General features: G+C 46.2%; 1 protein-coding gene across 5 annotated transcripts in view; it reads left to right on the top strand.

The window, feature by feature from the left end:
- Window positions 1–24,306, top strand: part of LOC139243544 (uncharacterized) — a 333,845-nt gene that overhangs the window by 118,104 nt on the left and 191,435 nt on the right. For 4 of the 5 annotated variants that reach the window (XM_070870792.1, XM_070870790.1, XM_070870788.1 and 1 more), the window contains 3 exons: window positions 9,857–10,021; window positions 23,195–23,307; window positions 23,398–23,526. In XM_070870792.1, coding sequence (XP_070726893.1) covers window positions 9,857–10,021; window positions 23,195–23,307; window positions 23,398–23,526 — 407 coding nt within the window. The remainder of the gene's footprint in view (window positions 1–9,856; window positions 10,022–23,194; window positions 23,308–23,397; window positions 23,527–24,306) is intronic. The other variant, XM_070870793.1, reaches the window with a different exon arrangement.

Here is a 24,306-nt window from a genome sequence, read left to right as displayed (position 1 = left end):
TCGCCCATGACACGCGTCATGAGGGCTGGATCCGCACGGCCTCTCTGGGAGTCCACCATCGTCTGCAGATTGGCAATGGTGGGCTGTATGGTGTGCGCAAAGCTATGTGCAGTGTTGGCGGTGGCCTCCTCCACGCTCCTTACCACTGCCAAGAGGCTCTCTGGTACCTATGCCGTTGCACCTATCATGTCAGAGTACATGGCCATCACTCTTCTTGTGAATGCTTGCCCATCGAGGTCCTCTGCAGCAGCACTCAAGTGCGAACTTGCCCTCCGGAGAGATGGCTCCCGAGGTTCCCTTTCCCCTTGACCTTGTTGCATCCCGCTAGGCCCCGGTGCATCCATCCAGTGCAGACCCCTCTGCCAAGCTAACCTCTAATGAATGCGCAGTGCCAGTCTCTGAGCTGGTGCCTGCGGGTGAGAGATGCACATTTGCTGGTTGGTTTTCTGAAAGCATAAATGGCACAAAACCCGTGTTAAGGGCAGGGGGGCAGGAATGGAGCAAGGAAGGCAGACAGTATTAAGATCTGGAAAGTGATAAAGTCTTCTGGGTTGACGGGGAAGTGGGTTTAGAAAAGGAGAGGGGATAAAGATACCAGTATTGCCCCCAGCGGGGTCGACGTCTCCACCCACCACGGCGCCCACCACCTGCAGGCCAATGAGCCACAGCACTCACTTCTCAAGGTCAGTGAACTCGCACAGTTGAGGTTCCCCCACACTCCAGTGCGCTGTTGATCCCTCCTATTACGTGTCATCTTGGCCTGCAAAAGAAAGGAACTTGTGTGAAGAAGAGTCCAGCTGTGTATATGGAAGATATGCCTGCCGAGGTTGAATAGCTATAAATGTAGGCAAGGCACGAGATGAGGATGTCAGTTTGAGTAGTTGCACATGTTTGGAGGTTGAGTGATGGGGAAGTGGTGGTTTGCACAGTGTGCACAGACAGAGGTTCAGATGCTGGTCTGTAGGAGGTGTGGAAGCATGTACTCACCTTGACCACCCGACTGAGGCCGTTGAACTTCTTGCGGCACTGTGTAAGGGTTCTTTCTGTCTACAGAGTTGGCCAACACATCCTCGGCCACTTCTCGTCACATGGCCCTGAATACCTGTGACGATGGCCTCCTTCTAGATGCAGGGAACAACGATTCCCTTCTCTCCACTGCTGCCAACAATGTCTTCAATGCCACATTATTGAAGAGCGTGGCCTTCTCCCTTGCAGCAGGATTTGCACCAGCCATCCCACATGCTTCAGTTGCTGAGAGGCCTGACTCAAGTGCAGCAATGCTGAAAATGAGCAGCTGCAGCTGGAAATTACCTTGCCTTTAAGAGCTGGAATGAACTTGAGTCAAGGATTGAAGTCTGATTGCTGAATGCAAGTCAGCTGAAATTGGGTAACTCTCTGGCAATAGCGCCCCTGCAGTGCCCCACTGAGGCCATTTTAGCCTCATTTACTGCCCTCCTTCACTCCTGGGGTGAAAACGCCTAATTTCCCACAATTTAGCAGCCATTTCGCCGGACGCTAACTTTGCAAAATGTTAAAAGTTAACGCCCCAAATTAGATGCTAACAAATTTCTGCCCATCAATTTCTCACAGTCATTTCTGTCTCCACCTCTGCGTCTCACCTTCATATATTTTGTCTATCCTCCCTTTAAGTCTTACCTGTCTATCTTATACCTCTTATACCTCTGTGTTTACTGTCTCCGTGCCTCTCCATTTATGCTTTGTATATTTTTACTCTTTGTATTTTTTTCTGACTACCTTCTCTCTACTTTTCACATTTAGTTATTATAATTCCACTCTTTTTTTGATTTTTCCACTCTTCAAATTCAACATGAATTATTGTTGTCTCATGGTGAGCGCTAAATCATCTGAAGATATTGGGGGTAATTTTCCATTTTAGTGAAACTGGCATAGAGCATGCATGGCATGGGGTACATATCAGAATATTGTGTGCAAAGTGTAATGCCCGTGTAACATAGTCCACCTAAAGCTCTAGCTATCAATTTACTCTGTCATTCCTTTAGGAAATTTGCATTATTGTACTGCAATTTTGCTGGTATTTATAAAGTCTATCAAGGTGAATATTCTGACTGTCATTAGGAACCAGGAAATTGGATGCCAACAATCCCCAATAGAAACTCACTCTATTCAGTTTTCCAGTTAAGTTGAATACACATCATAGAAGTATATGGCACAGAAGGTGGCCATTCAGCCCATCGTATCTGTGCCAGCCAAAAAAGAGCTGTGTAGTCTAATCACGCTTCCCTGCTCCTGGTCCGTAGCCTTGTAGGTTACGGAACTTCAAGTGCATATCCAAGTACTTTTTAAATGTGATGAGGGTTTCTGCCTCTACCACCCTTTCAGACAGTGAGTTCCGCAATCCCACCACCCTCTGGGTGAAACAAGTTCTCCTCAACTCCCCTCTAATCTTCCTAACAATTATTTTAAATCTATGCCCACCCCTGGTTATTGACCTCTCTGCTAAGGGAAATCTATCCAGGTTCCCTCATAATTTTATACACCTCAATGAAATCTCCCCTCAACCTCCTCTGTTCCAAAGAAAACAATCCCAGCCTATCCAATTTTGCCTCATAACTAAAATTCTCCAGTCCTGGCAAGATCCTCACAAACCTCCTCTGTACCCTCTCTTGTGCAATCACATCTTTCTGTCATGTGGTTAACAAAATTGCACGCAGTGCACTAGCTGTCACCTAACTAGTGTTTTATACAGTTCAAGCATAACCTCCCTGCCCTTGTAGTCTATGCCACGGCTAATAAAGGAAAGTATCCCCTATGCCTTCTTAACCACCTTGTCTACCTGTCCTTCTACCTTCAGGGATCTATGGACATGCACTCCAAGGTCCCTCTGTTCTACTACACTTCTCAGTGTTCTACTATTTATTTCGGGGTGCGATAGCGCATTGGTTATGCTACTAGGCTAGTAATTCAAGGAACTGGACAAATGATCCGGAGATGTTTGTACAAATCCCACCATGGCAAATTTAAATTCAATTAAATAAATCTGGAATAAAAAGCTGGTCTCAGTAATGTTGACCATGAAACTCATTGTTGTAAAACCTATCTGGTTCACAAATGTCCTTTCTGGTCTGGCTTATGTGATTCCAGACCCAGAGCAATGTGGTTGAATCTTAACTGTCCTATGAAATGGCCTAGCAGCCCACGCAGTTGTACCTAACCAGCATAAAGAAGTACCATGGACTGCAGTGGTTCAAGAAGGTGGCTCAAGGGCAAATAGGGATGGGCAATAAATAGTGGCTAGCGTTGCCTACATCTCGTGAATGAATAAAAAAATATTTATTGTGTATTCCCTTGCCTTGTTAGCCCTCCCCAAATGCATTACCTCACATTTCTCAGAACTGAATTCCATTTGCCACTTTTTTGCCCACCTGACCAGTCCACTGATATCTTCAGTCTAGAGCTTCTTTCCACACAGCCAATTTTTGTATCATCTGCAAACTTCTTAAATCATGCTCCCTACATTCCAGTCCAAATCATTGATATTTACCACAAAAAGCAAGGCCCTGAAGAACCCCACTGGAAACAGCCTTCCGGTCACAAAAACACTCGTCGGCCATTACTCTTCGCTTCCTGCCACTGAGCCAATTTTGGATCCAACTTGCCACTTTCCCTTGGATCCCATGGGCTTTTACTTTTATGCCCAGTTTGCATGTGGGACCTTGTTAAAAGCCTTGCTAAAATCCATGTAGACTACACTAAATATGCTACCCTCAACGACCCTGGAGTGGGGGGGAACCCATATAGTCTACATCAAACGCACTACCCTCTTTGTTATCTCTTCAAAAAATTCAATCAAGTTAGTCAGACACGACCTTCCTTAACAAATCCATACTGACTGTCCTTGATTAATCCATGCCTTTCTAAATGACAATTAATACTGTCCCTCAGAATTTTTTCCAACAATTTGCCCACCACCAAGGGTAAGCCAACTGGCAGATAATTACTTGGTCTATCCCTTTCTCTTTTAACCAAAGGCACAATGTTAGACGTCCTCCAGTCCTCGGGCACCACGCTTGTAGCCAGAGAGGGTTGGAAAATGATGATGAGAGCCTCCGCTATTTCCTCCCTTGCTTCTCTTCACAGCCTGAAATACATTTCATCCAGGCCTGACGATTTATCTACTTTCAAAGATGCTACACCCCTTACGGCTGAATTTTCTGCTCCAGTCCGTCTCTGTATTCGTCTCGGAAGGGCGGCATTGGCAGTGGTGAGCTCTTCTGGGTAGGCAGCCAACTTCCAGTGCCCCGCCAGGGTTTTCGGGGCCGGTTTCAGCAGGGCGCGGAGCATTACCGCCCGGAAGAGGTGAGTCGGTGTGCAATGACCCTGGTTGCGGCACCGGCTCAATTTTTGAGTCCAGCCTGACCCATAGCGCTGCGTAGAGCGTCCTGCTGGGACTGCATGTGAAAACGGGCAATTCAACCTGTAGCGGCTGCAGTGAGGTAAGTAATGTCAAACTTAGGTAATTGTGATTCTTTTTTTTGCAATTTGTGTTGTGGTGGCATGGAGTATGAATTAGGAATGTTTTTGGTGGATATTTTTCAGGCTTTTTTTCCCTCCCCAGGCCTCTCTTAGAGCCCTCCGAGGCCGCCTGCTTAGCTCGGGATTTTTACATGCTCAGCCGGCCCAGCGCCCTAAGAGAGATATGCAACACCTCCCTTACCGCTCCGCCTTACACTCAGGGCCCCGCTGCCCAATTTTGCTGACTGAGACGCAAACTTTTTCCAGGTGGTATCAGGACCGCCCTGTCGTCATTAACGCCCCAAAATCCTAAAAGCTGAAAATTTAGCCCATTATATTTCCTCTCTCACTATGTTTATTTCATCTAATATTTCACACTTCTCCCCCTTAACTACAATGTCTGCGTTTTCCCACTCTTTTGTGAATACAGGCGCAAAGTATCAATTAAGGACCATACTCACTTCTTCCATCTCCACACATAGGTTACCTTTTTGGTCTCTAATAAGCCCTATTCTTTCCTTAGTTATCCTCTTGCTCCTTATGTATTTATCAAACATTTTTGGGTTTTCCTTGATTTTACTTGTCTATTTTTTCATGTCTTCTCTTTGCTTTCCTAATTTCCTTTCTATACTCCTCTAGGCTTTCTGTGGTATTGAGCTCTCGGTATCTGACATAAGTTTCTCTTTTTCCCATATCTCCTTGCTCCTTGACATCCTGGAGACTCTAGATTTGGCAGTCCCATCCTTTTTCTTTAAGGGAACATAGAAAACCTTAACCCTCACTATCTTCTCCTTGAATGCCTCCCACTGCTCTAACACTGATTTACCATCATGTGGTTGTTTCCAGTCCACTTTTGTTAAATCACATCTCAGCTTAGTAAAATTGGATTTTCCCCAATTGAAAACTTTAACTCCTGGTCTATCTTTGTCCCTTTCCATAACTATACTAAATCTAATTGAATTATGGTCACTACCACCAAAATGCTCTCCCATTGATACTCCTTCTACCTGCCCAGCTTCATTCCCTAAAAACCCAGTCCAGAACTGCCACCTCTCTTGTTGGGCTTGCTACGTACTGGCTAAAAAGGTTCTCCTGAATACCTCTATACCTTTTACAGTGATTTTATCCCAGTTAATATTAGGGTAGTTAAAATCCCCTACTATTAATGCCCTATTTTTTTTTCTTAGAATTTGCCTATATATTTGCTCTTCTCTCTCCCTCTGGCTATTTGGGGGTCTATGTGATTGCCCCTTTTTTGTTCTTCAGTTCAACCTATATGACCTCATTTGAGGATCCTTCTAACATATCCTCCCTCCTCACAGCTGTAATTGTTTATTTAACCAATATTGCGACCCTCTCTGTTTTTTCATCCCCCTCTTTATCTCGTTTGAAAACCCTGTAACCAGAAATGTTGAGCTGACATTCCTGCCCTACTTTAAGCCATGTTTCAGTAATAGCTGTGGGGCTGGATTTTCGGGTCCTTTGTGCTCCGGATCTCGCCCCGGAGCGGTGAGAAATGGGGTGGCGAGGTCTCCTGCATCCTGTTGGGAGCTTTGGGTCGGGTTCTGCGGCGGCGCTTAGAAGCACTGTTGGGAAGAGCCGCGCTGGGTGTGCAACGTCTCTTGTTGCGACACTAGTGCGAGTTTTGACTCGCACCCAACCCATGCGCCCCGCGATGACCGCCAGGTAAAAGACAGCGGTCCAGCCATGTTGGCGGCGGTGAGGTAGATAAAGTGCAGAAAAGGTAAGTTTGAGTGTTTATTCTTTTATATTTTTGTAGCGATTTGTGTTGTGGTGTGGGCAATGTTTTTGGAATGTCTTTATGTTTTTTTGTTCCCCCCGCCCCCCCCAAAGCCTCTCTTGGAGCGCTTCCGGCCCCGCACTTTAGTTGGCGAGGTTACCATTTTTGCGGTGCAAAAATTATACAATGCCTCCCTTCATGCTGGGCCCAGATGGCAAAAATTTCTCCCCAGAGCACAGATGTTCCCCGGGCGGTAACTTTCCGCCCCGAAAATGGCCAAACCGAAAATTTAGCCCATGGTATCATACTTCTACATATCTATCTGTGCCCTCAGCTCATCTGCCTTATTCACTATAGTCCTTGCATTGAAGTATATACCATTTAGCACTGCCAAATGCCTTTGTTGTCTATGTTCTAGCCTTTGTTTCCTCTGCCTTCCAAACTCACTTACTAATTTTCTGCCTTCCACTTTCAGCGGTTCTCTTCCGTCTGCCAAGCTAGTTTAAACTCTCCCTAACATCACTTGAAAATTACCCCACAATGTTATTGGTCCCGGCCCTGTTGTGGTGCATCCGGTCCGACTTGTACAGGTCCCACCTCCCGAAGAACCGGTTCAAATGCCTCAGGATTATGAAGCCCTCCCTCCTGCACCAGCTCTCCAGCCACGCATTCATCTGCTCTATCGTCCTATTTCTCACTAGCACGTGGCACCGGGAATAATCCGGAGATTACTATCTTTGATGTCCTGTTTTTTAATCTCTTTCCCAGATCCCTAAATTCTGCCTGCAGGATTTTATCCCTCTTTCTACCTATATCATTGATACTGATATGTACCACAATCTGTGGCTAATCTAAAGCCCTCCCTCCTGCCCCATCTCTCCAACTACACGTTCATCTGCTTTATCCTCCTATTTTTATACTCATTAGCACGTGGCACTGGGAGTAATTCGGAGAGTACTACTTTTGAGGCCCTGTTTATTAATGTCTTTCCTAGCTCCCTGCCGGCAAAAGCTCATTCTGCTTTCTACCTATGTCATTGGTACTGATATGGACCATGATCTCTGGCTGTTCACCCTCTCCCCTCAGAATATTGTGCAGCCGCTCAGAGACATCCTTGACCCTAACACCAGGGAGGCAACATACCATCCTGGAGACACGCCTGTGGCCACAGGAAACGCCTGTCTGTTCCCCTAACTATTGAATCCCCTACCACTATTGATTCCTGACCTTCCTCCTTCCCCCTCGTACAGCTAAGCCACCCATTCTTGGCTTCAAATCATTCTGACCAAGAGCCTAATTTAGTGTGTTAGTGAGGATCTTTAGCAGGCCTGCCAAAGCTAGGGATGTTCTGGGGGTGGAAGTCCCATTGATGTTGACATTATGTTGTCGATGGCAGATATTGAAGATGCTCTAGTAGCTGCAGAGGCTATAAAATGGAAAGTGTTGCAGTCTTTCACTTTCACCAGAGTTTGGAATGCTGGAATGAATTCATCAAACATGGCACATCTTAATGCGCTTGTAGGTTTTTGTCCAGCTGTTGTGAGCTGGAGTTTGACTTCCTCAGAGTGATTACTGACAATGTTGACTTACATAACAAGACATGCCAGACACACTTTTTTGCCCTTTGCCATGATGTGCTCTTTTGAAGCTCCTTGTTGAGTGGCTATTTTGTTTGGTCGAGCTGACCACGATGACAGCTCACCTTTCCATACAATATTGCTAGTCTTTACTTGGTGCTGAAGTCTAGCATTTTCACCTGTGTAACACATCATTTTAGCAAATAACCAGTAACTAAGGAAGTAAAGCACACAACAATCAAAAAATACTGGTACACTCTGCTTTTTGTCTTACCATTTTACGAACAAATGCACAAAAACGTTGAAGTACACATGTAAATATGTTACGAATATGAGTGTTGAAATCACATAGACATTGAAATCACAATGTTTTATTTTTCATTTTTTATTTGCTAATCAAAAATGCAACTAGCCACATCTGCAATCCCAATTAGCCACATGTGACAAATGCGAACGTATTGGAAAACCCAGCACTTGATCAGAGTGAGAGCAGGTAGCAGCATCAAAACTGTCAGTAATGTAATAGAAGAAGAGATCAAGACCTAGAAATTCGATTAACCCCCAAAATTGGGCAAGGGATCGCAATGCAATAGCAACCCACGCCCGTTTGGAGGACTGCAGGCAGCACATAAAATTTGTGCTGCCGAATGTACATGATCGTAACATTCAGCCAAGTGATGAACCCGCTGCTGAATGGCTGAATGCTCAGCAAGGGGCCCCAGATTGTGCGAGGCTAGCTTCAATTATAACTAGCCTCCACTTCTTAAAGGCAGTCTGCACCTCTTAAAGGGGAGGTACCTTCTACTCGCAACAGGTGTTGGAACTGCTTGTGAAGGCAAGTGTTATAAACAAGAAGACTGAGTAATGGCTCAAAAGCCAAAGAAAGTGCTCCAAAGTTCTTGGATGCATCAGTGGAGGCCTTAGTCCAGAAGGTCAACTCCAGGAGAGAGCCTCCCTTTCCACAGGGGGCCAGGAGACCTTCAAGGCAACATGCAAGACTACAGTGGGAACAGATAGCCAATGTAGTAAATAGCCCCGAGAACCTGGACTCAGTGCAGGAAGAAGTTTAATAATTTCACACAAGTGGTCAAACTCAGTGAATTAGTCTTCAAAAGCCATATCCCACCATCTGCACCACCAGTCTCACACACTGCTCAATGCACCATACCCCCATCATTCACTTATCAACAATCTCTACCAAACATGACTCGCACTTCACATTCATAGCTGCACCTCAGCCGCACACACTTACCACTACTGCAAGCCACAAACCCACACCTCACCACTTGAACACGCTGTCACCTATTCAACCATGACACGCACATCACCAAAACATGTTACACCACACTCACTGACACACTTCCTGTCTGCTCTACAAGCAAATTGTCCCTATCTTTATACAGAAATAGAATACAGAAATAGAAAAGGAATCTTATTCATTAGTTCCGTGAGTACAAAGGTCGTCTCGGGAGGCACACACTCTATCTGTCCTTGCATAATTTCTCCCTGTTCACAGTCTGATAAGCAGAATATCAGGAGACTCCCTTTTTAATACCAGATAGTCATTTAATTACATTTCTAAGTTTCAAGGCTAAAAAGTGTGGGTGTTGTTCTAGTCCTATTATTTCTTCAAATATAGCAAAAACAGAATTTAACCCTTCCCTTTACCATAAGCCATAGATTAATAGATTCTTTCTTCCACACTTCCCTTTCTCGTGCAGGAAAAGGTGTTGCATAGCTGGCACCAGCAGACCTTCACCAGCGATGGACAGGCTTGCCTGCATGACCTCACCCCCACGAAGGAGACAATGCTGGCCATTCTCGGCAGGGGCATGGCTGAGCCCATGGCCAGTGGCGGGACTGAAAGAATAGAAGAGGATGGTATCCTCATATGTTATCCTCCTTTTCACATCCCACTTCCCCCTCATCAACACAATCTCTTCTGGTTTACAATCTGCACATGGTGTAAACATACACCTCTTGCTTTCCCTCCATTCCCTCACCACATTCTCTTATGCATTCCCTTGTGCCTTTCTTATTTCAGACACCCAAGAAATCCAGCCTACCCAGTCAATGGGTCAACATGAAGAGGGAGAGGAGAGTGAAGAAGAAGTAACACAGTCACTCGATTTCAAACTCCCAGCTACCAGCTCAGATACTGACACTCCGCATACTTTAGAGGATAGGTTGGATGGGGGATCTGCACGTGGTGAGACACCGGGCACGAGTGGCCTGCAGTCAGGGCAGGGGGAAAGGGTAACATAGTTGCCAGCTCCCTGGAGGACAAGGCCACACAGGGGTTCTGCTAGACAGGACTCAGATTAAGACCTTGATGGGGCGCCTACAGAAGAACGTTGATGGTTATGCACAATTAAATCCTTGGTGCATTGGCAGGCCTGCCAGAAAGCCTGAATGCAATGTCAAGGAACATGGAGGAGTCCAGCTCCAGCCTTACACAGGGCTGTCAGCAGAGCTTAGAGCCCGTCCTTTCCAGTGTGGAAGAGGTGGGCAGAACCATTAACGTACTTGTGGACCAACCATCATGCTGGGTCTGATGGCCAAAGTCTCTGTTTCCATTGCAGCACAAGCAGAAGCCGCTCAATGTCTGAGTGCTGCAATGGAAGCTCAGACTGAAGCCATGCAAGTAGAGACTACTGTCATCATGGCTGGGTTTACCAGTGTTGAAAGGGACTTGCAGGGTGTCACAGCAGTCCAGCAGTCTGTACTCCAACAGATTACTAGGATTGCTAAGATGCTGCCCCAGGGGTTGATAATGCATCCGTGGAGGCCGACCCTGCTGAACTCTCTCAGGGTGACAGCATTTATCCTCCCACCATTGCTACTCCGCCAGTGCCTTTACTGTTGCCTGTCAGCCAGCCAGCCCAGACTGCATGCTGAGGTGGTTCTGCCTGCAGCTGAGTCTTCAAGGCCCAGAGTTGCTCGAGATCGTTCTGCAAGGCCATCTGCAGTTTCTCCACTGAAAGTCAGCAGCCTTCAACCAGCCATGCTGTAGCCAAGGAAGCACCTTGTAGGAACACCAGGAGAGGCAAAGGCACACTGAAGAGGCACTAAGGGAATGCACAAGGGTGATTAGTTTATTTCTGTACACTGGCATGATTTTGTTATGTCTAGAATAACTCCATAAGACTGAGTACTGTAAGCTTAAACTGATGTGACCTTAGTCTCTTTAATAAAACTCCAGAGTGCCAAAGCAGCATGGCAGACAACCTTTTATACTTGCTTGCATGAGGTGTACAGGTGACCCTTGGGCCTCCAACAGGTGTGCCCTCTGGTGGCAAGTCTTACACAGTTATAATGTTTACATACATAACATCACTCCCCCCAAAATCTTTGATATAAGTTATTTACAAGTTGAGGCGGTCGGGGGCCCTTCGCTCCCTGGTCGAACGCCTGAGTTCGAACCCTGGCATGGGTGAGTTGGTCGGGCCATTGCTGCACTGCAGCACGGCTGGTCTGACCGGACTGTTGGGCATGGTGGGTTCATCCTCTTGATTGACAGCGAGGTCGATTGCTGGTTGGATGTGTGTTGCTGGATCGATGATGGTGATGTCCTCTTCAAGTTGTTCCTGGTTGTCAGTGAATCGCAGTTTGGTCTGATCCAGATGCTTTCTGCACATTTGTCCATTACATAGTTTGACAATAAACATTCTATTTCCGCCCCCCCCTTGGCCAAGACAATGTCAGCAACCCATTTGGGACCATGACTGTAATTAAGGACAAACACAGGGTTGTTTACATCAATGTCAGTGGATACAACCACGCGATCGTGGTACATGTTTTGCCGGTGACGCCGGGTTTCCACATGATCATTAAGATCCGGGCGGACTAAGGCGAGCCTGTTTTTGAGTGCTCTCTTCATTAACAATTCCGCTGGGGGATCCCCAGTAAGCGAGTGGGGTTGCATCCGGTAACTGAGCAGAACCCGAGATAAACGGGTCTGCAGGGAGCCGTCCGTCACGCGTTTCAGCTCTGCTTGATTATTTGGACTGCCCGTTCCGCTTGACCATTGGATGCAGGCTTAAACGGGGCAGATCTGACATGCTTAATGCCATTGCGGGTCATGAACTCGTTGAATTCCGAACTGGTGAAACACGGTCCAGTGTCACTGACAAGGACGTCAGGCAAGCCATTGGTGTATGCATGACTCCAAATCCGAGTCAATGCTGGGCCACCAAACGTGTGACCTGGCGAAAGCCTTCATCATGACTATGCCTGGGTGGGTACTGTAGGTCACGTATAAACATTTCCCTGTCTTTTTTTGGCAAAACCATGCGATTACCCCATAAGAGACAATCTGACTGGATGGACATTTCATCTTTTCGTCGATGAAATGGCTTAATTTCATCTTGCATTTCCCCGGGAACAGCCGACCAGCTCCCATTGAGGACGCAACTTTTTACTAGTGATAGCACAGGGTCCTGGCTGGTCCAGGTCCTGATCTGGTGAGCCATGACGGGTGACCCCTCGCTCTCAAAAACATCCATGACCAGAAGCAAGTCTGCGGGTTGCGCTATTTCCACCCCGGTGGTGGGCAATAGTAGCCGACTGAGGGCATCAGCACAGTTCTCCGTGCCTAGTCTGTGCCGGATAACATAGTCATAAGCGGACAATGTTAGTGCCCATCTTTGGATGTGGGATGAAGCATTGGTGTTTATACCTTTGCTTTCTGAAAACAGCGAAATGAGCAGTTTGTGGTTGGTTTCAAGCTCGAACCAGAGTCCAAATAGGTATTGGTGCATTTTCTTAACCACATATACGCATGCTAACGCCTCTTTCTCGACTATACTGTCAGCTCTTTCAGCCTTAGACTTCTAGACGCATATGCAACCGGTTGCAGTTTGCCTGATACATTGGTTTGCTGTAACACACACCCGACCCCGTACGAAGATGCATCACAAGCTAGCACTAAACGTTTACACGGGTCATACAATACAAGTAACTTATTAGAACATAGCAGGTTACTGGCCTTCTCAAAGGCTGTCTCTTGAGATTTACCCCAAACCCAGTCGTCGCCCTTACGTAGAAACATGTGCAATGGTTCCAGCAAAGTGCTCAACCCGGGTAGAAAGTTACCAAAATAGTTGAGGAGTCCCAGGAACGAACGCAGCTCCGTCGCATTCTGTTGTCTGAGTACGTTCTTGATGGCCTCCGTCTTTGAGTCCGTGGGTCTGATGCTCTCTGCCGCAATCTTTCTCCCCCAAAATTCGCCCTCTGGCACCAAGAAAACACACTTGGAGCATTTCAGCCTGAGTCCCACTCTGTCTAGTCGACTTAGAACCTCTTCCAGGTTGTGCAGGTGTTCGATGGTGTCACGACTGGTGATCAGGATGTCGTCTTGAAACACAACGGTGCGCGGAACCGATTTCAGCAGACTCTCCTTGTTCCTCTGGAAAATTGCAGCAGCCGAGCGAATCCCAAAAGGGCATCTGTGGTATATAAACAGTCCTTTGTGCGTGTTGATGCACGTCAATCTTGTCGAAGATTCAGCCAGCTCCTGTGTCATGTAAGCGGACGTTAGATTCAATTTGGTGAACAACTTTCCCCCCTGCTAATGTTGCGAACAGGTCATCTGCCTTGGGTAGTGGATACTGGTCTTGTATCGAGGCTCGGTTGATCGTTACCTTGTAGTCTCTGCAGATTCTGACCGTGCCATCGCTTTTCAACACCGGAACAATTGGGTTAGCCCACTCGTTGAACTCAACTGACGATATGTTTCTCTCTCGTTGAAGTCTGTCCAGTTCGATCTCGACTTTCTCCCTCATCATATATGGAACCACTCGAGCCTTGTGATGAACATGCCATGCATCAGAGACGAGATGGATCTGCACCTTGGTGCCTGTGAAGTTGCTGATGCCTGGTTCAAATGACGGAAAGTTGCTCAGCACTTAAGCGCATGAGGCGTCATCCACCGAAGATAGTGTTTTGATGTCATCCCAGTTCCATCGAATCTTTCCTAGCCAGCTTCTGCCGAACAGCGTTGAGCCATCACCTGGTACAATCCATAGTGATAAGTCATGCACAGCTCCTTCGTACAATCCCTTTACTGCCACACTGCCAATGACTGGTATGAGCTCTTTAGTGTAAGTGCACAGCTTTGTATAAATCGGGCTCAGTTTGGCCTTTGTGCCTTGTTGCCCCACAGTTTCTCAAAAGCCTTCTGGCTCATAATTGACTGACTCGCCCCTGTGTTAAACTCCATGGAAACTGGAATGCCATTTAATTTGACTTTCAGCATTATAGGAGGACTCTTGATGTTGAAGGTGTGTACCCCATACACTTCTTCCTCGGGCTCTGGTTGAGTTGCCTCTTTTACTCATTCTGTGTGATCCACTTCGGATCGACCATCTTCTGCCGACTCTGCCACGTGGTGAGTCGCAGCACGTTTGCACATTCGCTGGAGGTGCCCCATTGTTTCGCAGCCTTTGTACACGCAGTGCTTGAATCGACATTGATGGGCTCGATGATTACCCCCGCAGCGCCAACATGGTGTTAATGGATTCGCATTTACACCCCACTGTGGACTCTGAGTCATTCTAGGGCTTGCAGCTGCAGACGTGTAGGCCCTGCCATGTACAGTTCTGCCTGCTAAAGGCGTTATTTTATATACAGTACTTGCCGGTGAGCTTCGATGCTGAGAAGATATCAGTTTAGTATTATCGTTCGTGAACATGAAAGCCTGGGCTATTGTGATGGCCTTGTTCAGGTCTGGGGATTCGGCAGATAGCAGCTTGCAAAGAATGACCTCGTGGCCGATTCCAAGCACGAAAAAATCCTGCAGCATTTCCCCCAAATATCCAGCAAAATCACAAGATCCCTCAAGGCGTCTTAGGTCGGCGACATAACTCGCCAAGTGCTGGCCCTCGGAGCAATGGTCCGTATAGAAGCGATACCTGGCCATTAAGATGCTCTCCTTCTGCTTGAGGTATTCCTGAACCAGCGTACACAACACTGCATAAGTCTTTTCCGTTGGTTTTGTCGGTGCTAGCAGATGTTTGATGAGGCCGTATGTTGTACACCCACAAACGGTGAGGAAAATCACGCTGCGCTTGATCGCTTTATTGTCCGCATCCAGCTTGTTGGCCACGAAGTACTCGTCGAGACGTTCAACGAAGGCTTCCCAATCATCACCCTCTACAAATCGCTCAAGAATACCAACGGCGGCCATAACCACGTGAAAGTTCGCGATCTGTTACTCGTCGCCAATTGTTATGTTTAGAATAACTCCACAAGACTGAGTACTGTGAGCTTAAACTGATGTGACCTTAGTCTCTTTAATAAAACTCCAGAGTGCCAAAACAGCATGGCAGACAACCTTTTATACTCGCTTGCATGAGGTATGCAGGTGACCCTTGGGCCGCCCAACAGGTGCGCCCTCTGGTGGCAAGTCTCATACAGTTATAATGTTTACACACATAACAGATTTAATTTATAAATTTGGATTGGAATGTGTAATTTGTGTTGGCTTTTATTTTTGCATTGTGGGAAAGAGGAGGATGTTACGGACAGTGACAGGAAAGGTAAAGGGTGTGGGACTGTTGGTGAATGGGGAGTTGTGGTTGAAGTTACAGGTATCGCTTGTGGCTTATTTGTTCACGTAGAGCCCGGGCAGAAAGCGGCTGTCTCAGTTGCAGCCTCTCTTCCTCTTTCACCTCTCCTCCAGTGTTGAAAGGAGCTTGCAGGGTGCCATAGCAGTCCAGCAGTTTGTTCTCCAACAGGTTACTAGGATTGCTGAGGTGCTGCCCCGGGGGAGTGGCAATGGATTTGTGGAGGCCGACCCTGCTGTCCTCTCTCAGGATGACAGCATTTGTCCTCCCACCACTGCTACTCCTGCAGTGCCCTTGCTGTTCCCTGTCAGCCCAGACAGCTGCTGCCCATGCCAAGGTGGTGCAGTAGAAAGCCAGGCCTACTAGGCCCAAAGCTCCTTGAGGTCGCCTGCAAGGTCATCTGCATTTCCCCCACTGAAAATTAGCAGCCTTTCAACAACCATGCTGCATCCACTGGGGTAGCACAATGTAGGAGCACTGGGATAGGCAGAGCTCCGTGCAAGATGGGCACTAAGGGAATGCACAAGGGTGAATGGTTGATTTTTTAATGTAATATTGGATGGAGAAATGGATATAGTTTGATTGGAATGTTTGCTTTGGGGTGGCTTTTATTCCAATACGTTTTCTGCCCTTTGGTATTCCGCAGCTCCACCCATACAGATTCCACATCATCCAAGCTTTTGTCCTTCCTTACTATTGCATTAATTTAATTTCATCTTTAACCAGCAACACTTCCCCACCTCCTTTTCCTTTCTGTCTATCCTTCCTGAATGTTGAATACCTCTGGATGTTGAGTTCCCAGCCTTGGTCACCCTGGAGCCATGTCTCTGTGATGCCAATTATATCATATTCATTAATTGCAGTTAATTCGTCCACCTTATTACGAATACTCCTCGCATTGAAGCACAGAGCCTTCAGGCTTGTTTTTTTAACACACTTTGCCCCTTTAGAATTTTGCTGCAATGTGACCCTTTTTGATTTTTGCCTTGGGTTTCTCTGCCTTCCACTTTTATTTTTCTTCTTTCTATCTTTTGCTTCTGTCCCATTCTATTTCCCTCTGTCTCCCTGCATAGGTTCCCATCCCCCTGCCATATTAGCATAACCCTTCCGCAACAGCACTAGCAAACATTCCCCCTAGGACATTGGTTCCGGTCCTGCTCAGGTGCAAACTGTCCGGTTTGTACTGGTCCCACCTCCCCCAGAACCGGTACCAATGTCCCAGGAATTTGAATCCCTCCCTTGTGCACACTCCTCAAGCCACGTATTCATCTGAGCTATCCTGCGATTCCTACTCTGACTAGTACGTGGCACTGGTAGCCCTTGTCACCCAGTAGCCAACCTCTGGTTTGTCTTGGTGTTTTCTTGGTGGCTCAAAGGCTGAGGAAACAGCAGACTGGCACAGAATAAAAGCATCAAGAATGCTGCCAGGATGCTGGGCATTCACCATCATGATGTGCTGAGCGTGGTCGCACACCAACTGCACATTGAGCGAGTTGTAACTTTTGGGGTTGCGATACACTGCGGAGCATTCGGAATAAGGTGGATGAATTAACTGCGCAGATAGCTGTTAACGGAAATGATGTAATTAGGATTACGGAGACATGGCTCCAGGGTGACCAAGGCTTGGAACTCAACATCCAGGGCTATTCAATATTCAGGAAGGATAGACAGAAAGGAAAAGGAGGTGGGGTAGTGATGCTGGTAAAAGAGGAGATTAACGCAATAGTAAGGAAGGACATTAGCTTGGATGATGTGGAATCTGTATGGGTAGAGCTGCGGAACATCAGTGGGCAGAAAACGCTAGTGGGAGTTGTGTACAGACCACCAAACAGTGGTAGTGAGGTTGGGGTGGCATCAAACAGGAAATTAGGGATGCATGCAGTAAAGGTACAGCAGTTATCATGGGTGACTTTAATCTACATATAGATTGGGCTAACCAAACTGGTAGCAACACGGTGGAGGAGGATTTCCTGGAGTGTATAAGGGAGTGTTTTCTAGACCAATATGTCGAGGAACAAACGAGAGAGCTGGCCATCCTAGACTGAGTGATGTGTAATGAGAGAGGATTAATTAGCAATCTTGTTGTGCGAGGCCCCTTGGGGAAGAGTGACCATCAGATGATAGAATTCTTCATTAAGATGGAGAGTAACACAGTTAATTCAGAGACTATGGTCCTGAACTTAAAGAAAGGTAACTTCAATGGTATGAGACGTGAATTGGATAGGATAGACTGGCGAATGATACTTAAAGGGCTGACGGTGGATAGGCAATGGCAGACTTTTAAAGATCACATGGATGAACTTCAGCAATTGTACATCCCTGTCTGGCGTAAAAATAAAACGGGAAAGGTGGCTCAACTGTGGCTAGCAAGGGAAATTAGGGATAGTGTTAAATCCAAGGAAGAGGCATATAAATTGTCGAGAAAAAGCAGCAAACCTGAGGACTAGGAGAAATTTAGACTTCAGCAGAGGAGGACAAAGGGTTTAATTAGGAGGGGGAAAAGAGAGAATGAGAGCAAGCTTGCCGGGAACATAAAAACTGACTACAAAAGCTTCTATAGATATGTGAAGAGAAAAAGATTAGTGAAGACAAATGTAGGTCCCTTGCAATCAGAATCAGGTGAATTTATAATGAGGAACAAAGAAATGGCAGACCAATTGAACAAATACTTTGGTTCTGTCTTCACTAAGAAAGACATAAATAACCTTCCGGAAATACTGGGGACCGAGGGTCTAGCGAGAAGGAGGAACTGAAGGATATCCTTATTAGTCAGTAAATGGTGTTAGGGAAATTGATGGGATTGAAGGCTGATAAATCCCCAGGGCCTGATAGTCTGCATCCCAGAGTATTTAATGAAGTGGCACGAGAAATAGTGGATGTATTGGTGGTCATTTTCCAACATTCTATAGACTCTGGATCAGTTCCTATGGATTGTAGGGTAGCTAATGTAACCCAACTTTTTAAAAAAGGAGGGAGAAAGAAAACAAGGAATTATAGACTGGTTAGCCTGACATCGGTAGTGGGGAAAATGTTGCAATCAATTATTAAAGACGTAATAGCAGCGCATTTGGAAAGCAGTGACAGGATCGGTCCAAGTCAGCATGGATTTATGAAAGGAAAATCACGCTTGACAAATCTTCTAGAATTTTTTGAGGTTGTAACTAGTAGACTGGACAAGAGAGAACCAGTGATGTGGTGTATTTGGACTTTCTAAAGGCTTTTGACAAGGTCCCACACAAGAGATTAGTGTGCAAAACTATTGGGGGTAATGTATAGATGTGGATAGAGAACTGATTGGCAGACAGGAAGCAAAGAGTAGGAGTAAATGGGTACTTTTCAGAATGGCAGGCAGTGACTAGTGGGGTACCGCAAGGTTCTGTGCTGGGGCCCCAGATGTTTACATTGTACATTAATGATTTAGACGAGGGGATTAAATGTAGTATCTCCAAATTTGCGGATGACACTAAGTTGGGTGGCAGTGTGAGCTGCGAGGAGGATGCTATGAGGCTGCAGAGTGACTTGGATAGGTTAGGTGAGTGGGCAAATGCATGGCAGATGAAGTATAATGTGGATAAATGTGAGGTTATCCACTTTGGTGGTAAAAACAGAGAGACAGGCTATTATCTGAATGGTGACAGATTAGGAAAAGGGGAGGTGCAACGAGACCTGGGTGTCATGGTACATCAGTCATTGAAGGTTGGCATGCATGTACAGCAGGCAGTTAAGAAAGCAAATGGCACGTTGGCCTTCATAGCAAGGGGATTTGAGTACAGGGGCAGGGAGGTGTTGCTACAGTTGTACAGGGCCTTGGTGAGGCCACACCTGGAGTATTGTGTACAGTTTTGGTCTCCTAACTTGAGGAAGGACATTCTTGCTATTGAGGGAGTGCAGCGAAGGTTCACCAGACTGATTCCCGGGATGGCGGGACTGACATATCAAGAAAGATTGGATCAACTGGGCTTGTATTCACTGGAGTTCAGAAGAATGAGAGGGGATCTCATAGAAACGTTTAAAATTCTGACGGGTTTAGACAGGTTAGATGCAGGAAGAATGTTCCCAATGTTGGGGAAGTCCAGAACCAGGGGTCACAGTCTAAGGATAAGGGGTAAGCCATTTAGGACCGAGATGAGGAGAAACTTCTTCACCCAGAGAGTGGTGAACCTGTGGAATTCTCTACCACAGAAAGTTGTTGAGGCCAATTCACTAAATATTTTCAAAAAGGAGTTAGATGTAGTCCTTACTACTAGGGGGATCAAGGGGTATGGCGAGAAAGCAGGAATTGGGTACTGAAGTTGCATGTTCAGCCATGAACTCATTGAATGGCGGTGCAAGCTCGAATGGCCGAATGTCCTACACCTGCACCTATTTTCTATGTTTCTATTTACAATATACATTAATGATTTGCACAAAGGAATTGAATGTAATATCTCCACGTTTGCAGATGACACTAAACTGTGTGGCAGTGTGAGCTGTGAGGAGGATGCTAAGAGGCTGCAGGATGACTTGGACAGGTTATGTGAGTGGGCAATTGCAGTATAATGTGGATAAATGTGAGGTTATCTACTTTCGTGGTAAAAACAGGGATGCAGAATATTATCTGAATGGTGTCAGATTAGTAAAAGGGGAGGTGCAACAGGACCTGGATTTCATGGTACATCAGTCATTGAAAGTTGGCATGCAGGTACAGCAGGCGGTGAAGAAGGCAAATGGCATGTTGGCCTTCATAGTGAGAGGATTTGAGTATAGGAGCAGGGAGATCTTGCTGCAGTTGTAGAGGTGAGGCCACACCTTGAATATTGTGTACAGTTTTGGTATCCTAATCTGAGGAAGGACATTCTTGCTATTGAGGGAGTGCAGCAAAGGTTCACCAGACTGATTCTCGGGATGGCAGGACTGACATATGAAGAAAGACTGGATCGACTAGGCTTATATTCACTGGAATTTAGATGAATGAGAGGGAATCTCATAGAAACATATAAAATTCTGATGGGATTGGACAGGTTAGATGCTGGGAAAAATGTTCCCGATGTTGGGGAAATCCAGAACCAGGGGCCACAGTCTAAGGATAAGGGGTAAGCCATTTAGGACCGAGATGAGGAGAAACTTCTTCACTCAGAGAATAGTGAACCTATGGAATTCTCTACCGCAGAAAGTTGTTGAGGCCAGTTCATTAGATATATTCAAAAGGAGTTAGATGTGGCCCTTACAGCTAAAGGGCTCAGGGGGTATGGAGAGAAAGCAGGAAAGGGGTACTGAAGTTGCATGATCAGCCATGATCATATTGAATGGCGGTGCAGGCTCGAAGGGCCGAATGGCCTACTCCTGCACCTATTTTCTATGTTTCTATCTCAGCCTTTATATGTGATGCCCGCAAAGCCACGTGCGTTCAAGCGATGATGCCCTGCACCATGGGGTAGTCCGCTATCCTGGCAAAGCCACGTGCATGCTCCACTTGCTTCTTTCTGGTTAATTAAGTCCCCTCCCCTCGCATAAAGAGCTTCTGTCATCTCTCTTGTGCAGCAGTGGACGGCAAACTGTGAGATGTTGCAGATATTGCCTGCTCTAACCTGGAAGGATCCTGATGTGAAGAAACTCAAGGCCATGGTCACCTTTACAGCCAGTGGCAGCAGTGTTTTTACCATGGGCTTGACAGAGCTAGGTCTTGTTCCAGTGGCAACGATTAACCAAGACGACTGGAGACCAGCTCTCCTGCACGGACCCAGTGCGCACACATATCGCAGTGTGGGCTGGCCTGTGCTGCCCCTGAGCTCTCTCCTCTCCTGGGCCCCGATCACGTCGCTCTACAATCTCTCGCCGCTCCTTCGCCCCGACCGCGCCACTCCTCTGCTCCTTGCCGCCTCTCCTGCTGTACCTGCTCCCGCTCCATTCAGCGACCTTGATTTTGGTGACATTCAATCCAGTCGCCCTTCTCCTGATGTGCAACGGCCATCGCAAATTAAAAAAATCCATGCACAGGCATCTTCTACCCTTCAATATGTATTTCGGGACCTGGAATGTCAGGCCCTTCATTGAAACACCTGTGAACTCATCCCTTTTTGGTGTGGAAGCAAGTCATCCTCGATACGAGGGACCGCCTAAGAAGACCTTGTCTTGCCATGGAGTGAGCGGCAGGTCTGGTTGCAAGAAATGGCGGCGTTCTGTGTGCACCTTCTTCGTAAAGTGCAGATGTCCCATACACTCGCTCAGGTTGAAGTAAGAGAATTGCTCTCGGAAGACCCTAGTTGGTAAAGTCTCCTTCTGAGAGCCCTTCTCTCCCTCCTTCTCCTCCCTTTGCGAGCAGCTTGTCCTCTTTTCTGCCTCTGCTCCATCTCCCTATCATGCTGCAGGCCAAGGGTGATAACAACTAGAGCACCCATGACTGGGAGCAAATGGTGTGACAAGAACCCTTGAAGTTAGCAGCAAGGGCTTCTCCACTTGCAAAAGCACTCATTCTCACCTCTCCAACTTTAAATAACTCTAGAAGCCCCAAACACTTCCATAAACTTACACAGTGCCAGTAGAAATCAAAAAGCAAGTTACCTGAAATTTGTTGATGATCCATTTAAATAGCACTGTGGTGGCGGCGGGGGGGCGGTTGGGGGCGTGGGGTTCCTTCCTGCTGCTGAATTCATGTTCAGCTGTGCGAAGTTAACACAAGGCATTAACTCCAGCGATAATGACAAAAATGGCAGGGCTGCCGTCAAATCAAGGTTGCACGCTGATTGACGCCACGATCTTCCTACTTACAATACTTCTAGAGCAGGCTCCTAACGACTGCCCTACCATCCTCAGCAAGATAGCGTTCTGCATGGCCCGCACCAGAAATGTGTGCGCACTGCCCAGAAGCCATTTTGGTCCCAATTCGTCACCCGTAGCTCCCAAATGACGGGTGCTGAATTTCTAGGCCCAGGACTTGAGCTATAATGCTCCATATATTCTATGAGTAGGCAAGCATAGGTAGAACTCAGAAGGGTTCCCTTTGCAACAGTTGTGACTTGTTGGAAGTGTAGGTTTAAAGGTGAAGTTGTTCAAGTACAAATTAAATGAAGAATTGCAAATACTGGTATTTCAACATCTGTAAAGAGAAAGAACAGGTTAATGATTTCGGTGTAAGCTGTTTGATAGGATTGGAAAATAAAATACAGGCGAGCCATTATTAGGGCTGAAGCAAGCAAAGGGGAAGATTGGGGAGAAGAGAACAACAACTAAATGTACAGTCCCCACCACGCACGTCGTCCACTTATTACAGTCCTATATCGGGAATATGGGGCTAACCATTTGCCATCGACATAGGCTTCAATTAGAAAGGTGTCACAATATTCACCCCAATATTTCCCTATCCACTTTGTTAAAGCCCTTCATAATTTGGAAAACCTCAATTGTAACTCCTCTTCTGCTTCTTAGCTCCACGAGAAATAGTTCCAAATATCTCGTAATTATAGTTTCCCATCCTGGTGGATCTACGAGTCCTTTCTATAATGGAGTGCCCAAAACTGCACACTACTCTAGCCTACTCAGTATCTTGTATTAATTCATTATTACTCATTTACACTTGTACTATATCTAGCTACACTCACACATTCAGGGAATTATGTATTTGAACCCCTATGACATGGGCTGAAGTGCAGAAACAACTTTTTACCCCTAGTGTCTGTCCCATTTGGCCCAAATGCCTGGCAGACATGAAACTCAACAGACACAGATGTTCTTGCATTTCATTTCTGGGATATTTAAGTGAACTCTATTTGGGTAAATAGTCCAGTCTGTAACTCTATTCACGACCATTAATGATCATACGTTTTTCGTTTAACTGACAGGTACTAATGATGACATGGGTGTGGTAGAAGACCAAAGAAACACTTCTCGTGAAGCATTAGAGAAGCTATTCTGTCTTCTCACTACTTACTTCTCAGATTGCACTTTTGATCAGGTAGCGAGTTTTAAAAATACCTTGGTTATTTTTGATTTAAATATAGATTCAGCCATTTTGGAAGTCTGATTTAACTTGTGTTGTTTGAAGAATATATTGCAGAACATTGAAAATCCAGGGCGCATTCAACTTCATCAAGGTGTAAAGGACTTGGCTGGAACTTCAGAGTATTATATGGGCGATGGAGAAGATGTAATGAAGGATCGCATATTTATTAGGGTATGGTTTGTCACATTTAGCCAATGCCAATATAAAATATGCTCAAATGTTATTTTTATTTTTCTTCTACTGGAATACTGTGACAGAATTTGAGAAAAGGGCAGGATGTCTTAAGGTTAAAGATTAGGCCCTTGGGTTGAATATTTTAAAAATTGCATGAAGCTAACACGTTGCTGGAGGTTACTGACTGGAACTTGTAGAAATGATTTCTCCATTATTGGAACGTGGGGAAAAATGTTCACGTTAGTAATCCATATGGGGAGTAATTTTGCGCAGCAGTATTCACATTGTGGAGCCTCACTAGACTGGTGATAGGGTGGGAGCTGGGCTAGAACACTAGGTCTAATTCTCTGTAGGTCCAAGCTCTTATCTAGTGAGGCTCCATACTGGGAGCAGAGACGTGAAAAATTCCCCCATGATAATACAAAATTAATTGGGAAATGTCAGAGCTGAAGACTAGACAGATCTGTCTGGACATAATGCCTATTGTACGAATTTTTTTTTCCGTTCATGGGATGTGGGCCAGCATTTATTTCACATCCCTAATTGGCCTTGAGGAGGTTGTGGTGAGCCACCATAGCAGTCCGTTTGGTAAAGGTACTCTGGCAGTGCTGTTAGGGAGAGTGTTCCAGGATTTTGACCCCGTGACAATGAAGGAACGGCGATATATTTCCAAGTCAGGATGGTGTGTGATTTGGGGAGGAACTTGGAAGTGATGGTTTTCCCATGCGCCTGCTTCCCATCTCCTTCAAGGTGGTAGAGGTTATGGGTTTGGGAGGT

The sequence above is a fragment of the Pristiophorus japonicus genome, chromosome 2, assembly GCF_044704955.1.
Source record: "Pristiophorus japonicus isolate sPriJap1 chromosome 2, sPriJap1.hap1, whole genome shotgun sequence".
In the NCBI taxonomy this organism is placed as follows: Eukaryota; Metazoa; Chordata; class Chondrichthyes; family Pristiophoridae; genus Pristiophorus; species Pristiophorus japonicus.
Note: the sequence above shows the minus strand (reverse complement) of the source record. Positions and strands in the feature narration are given on the sequence as shown.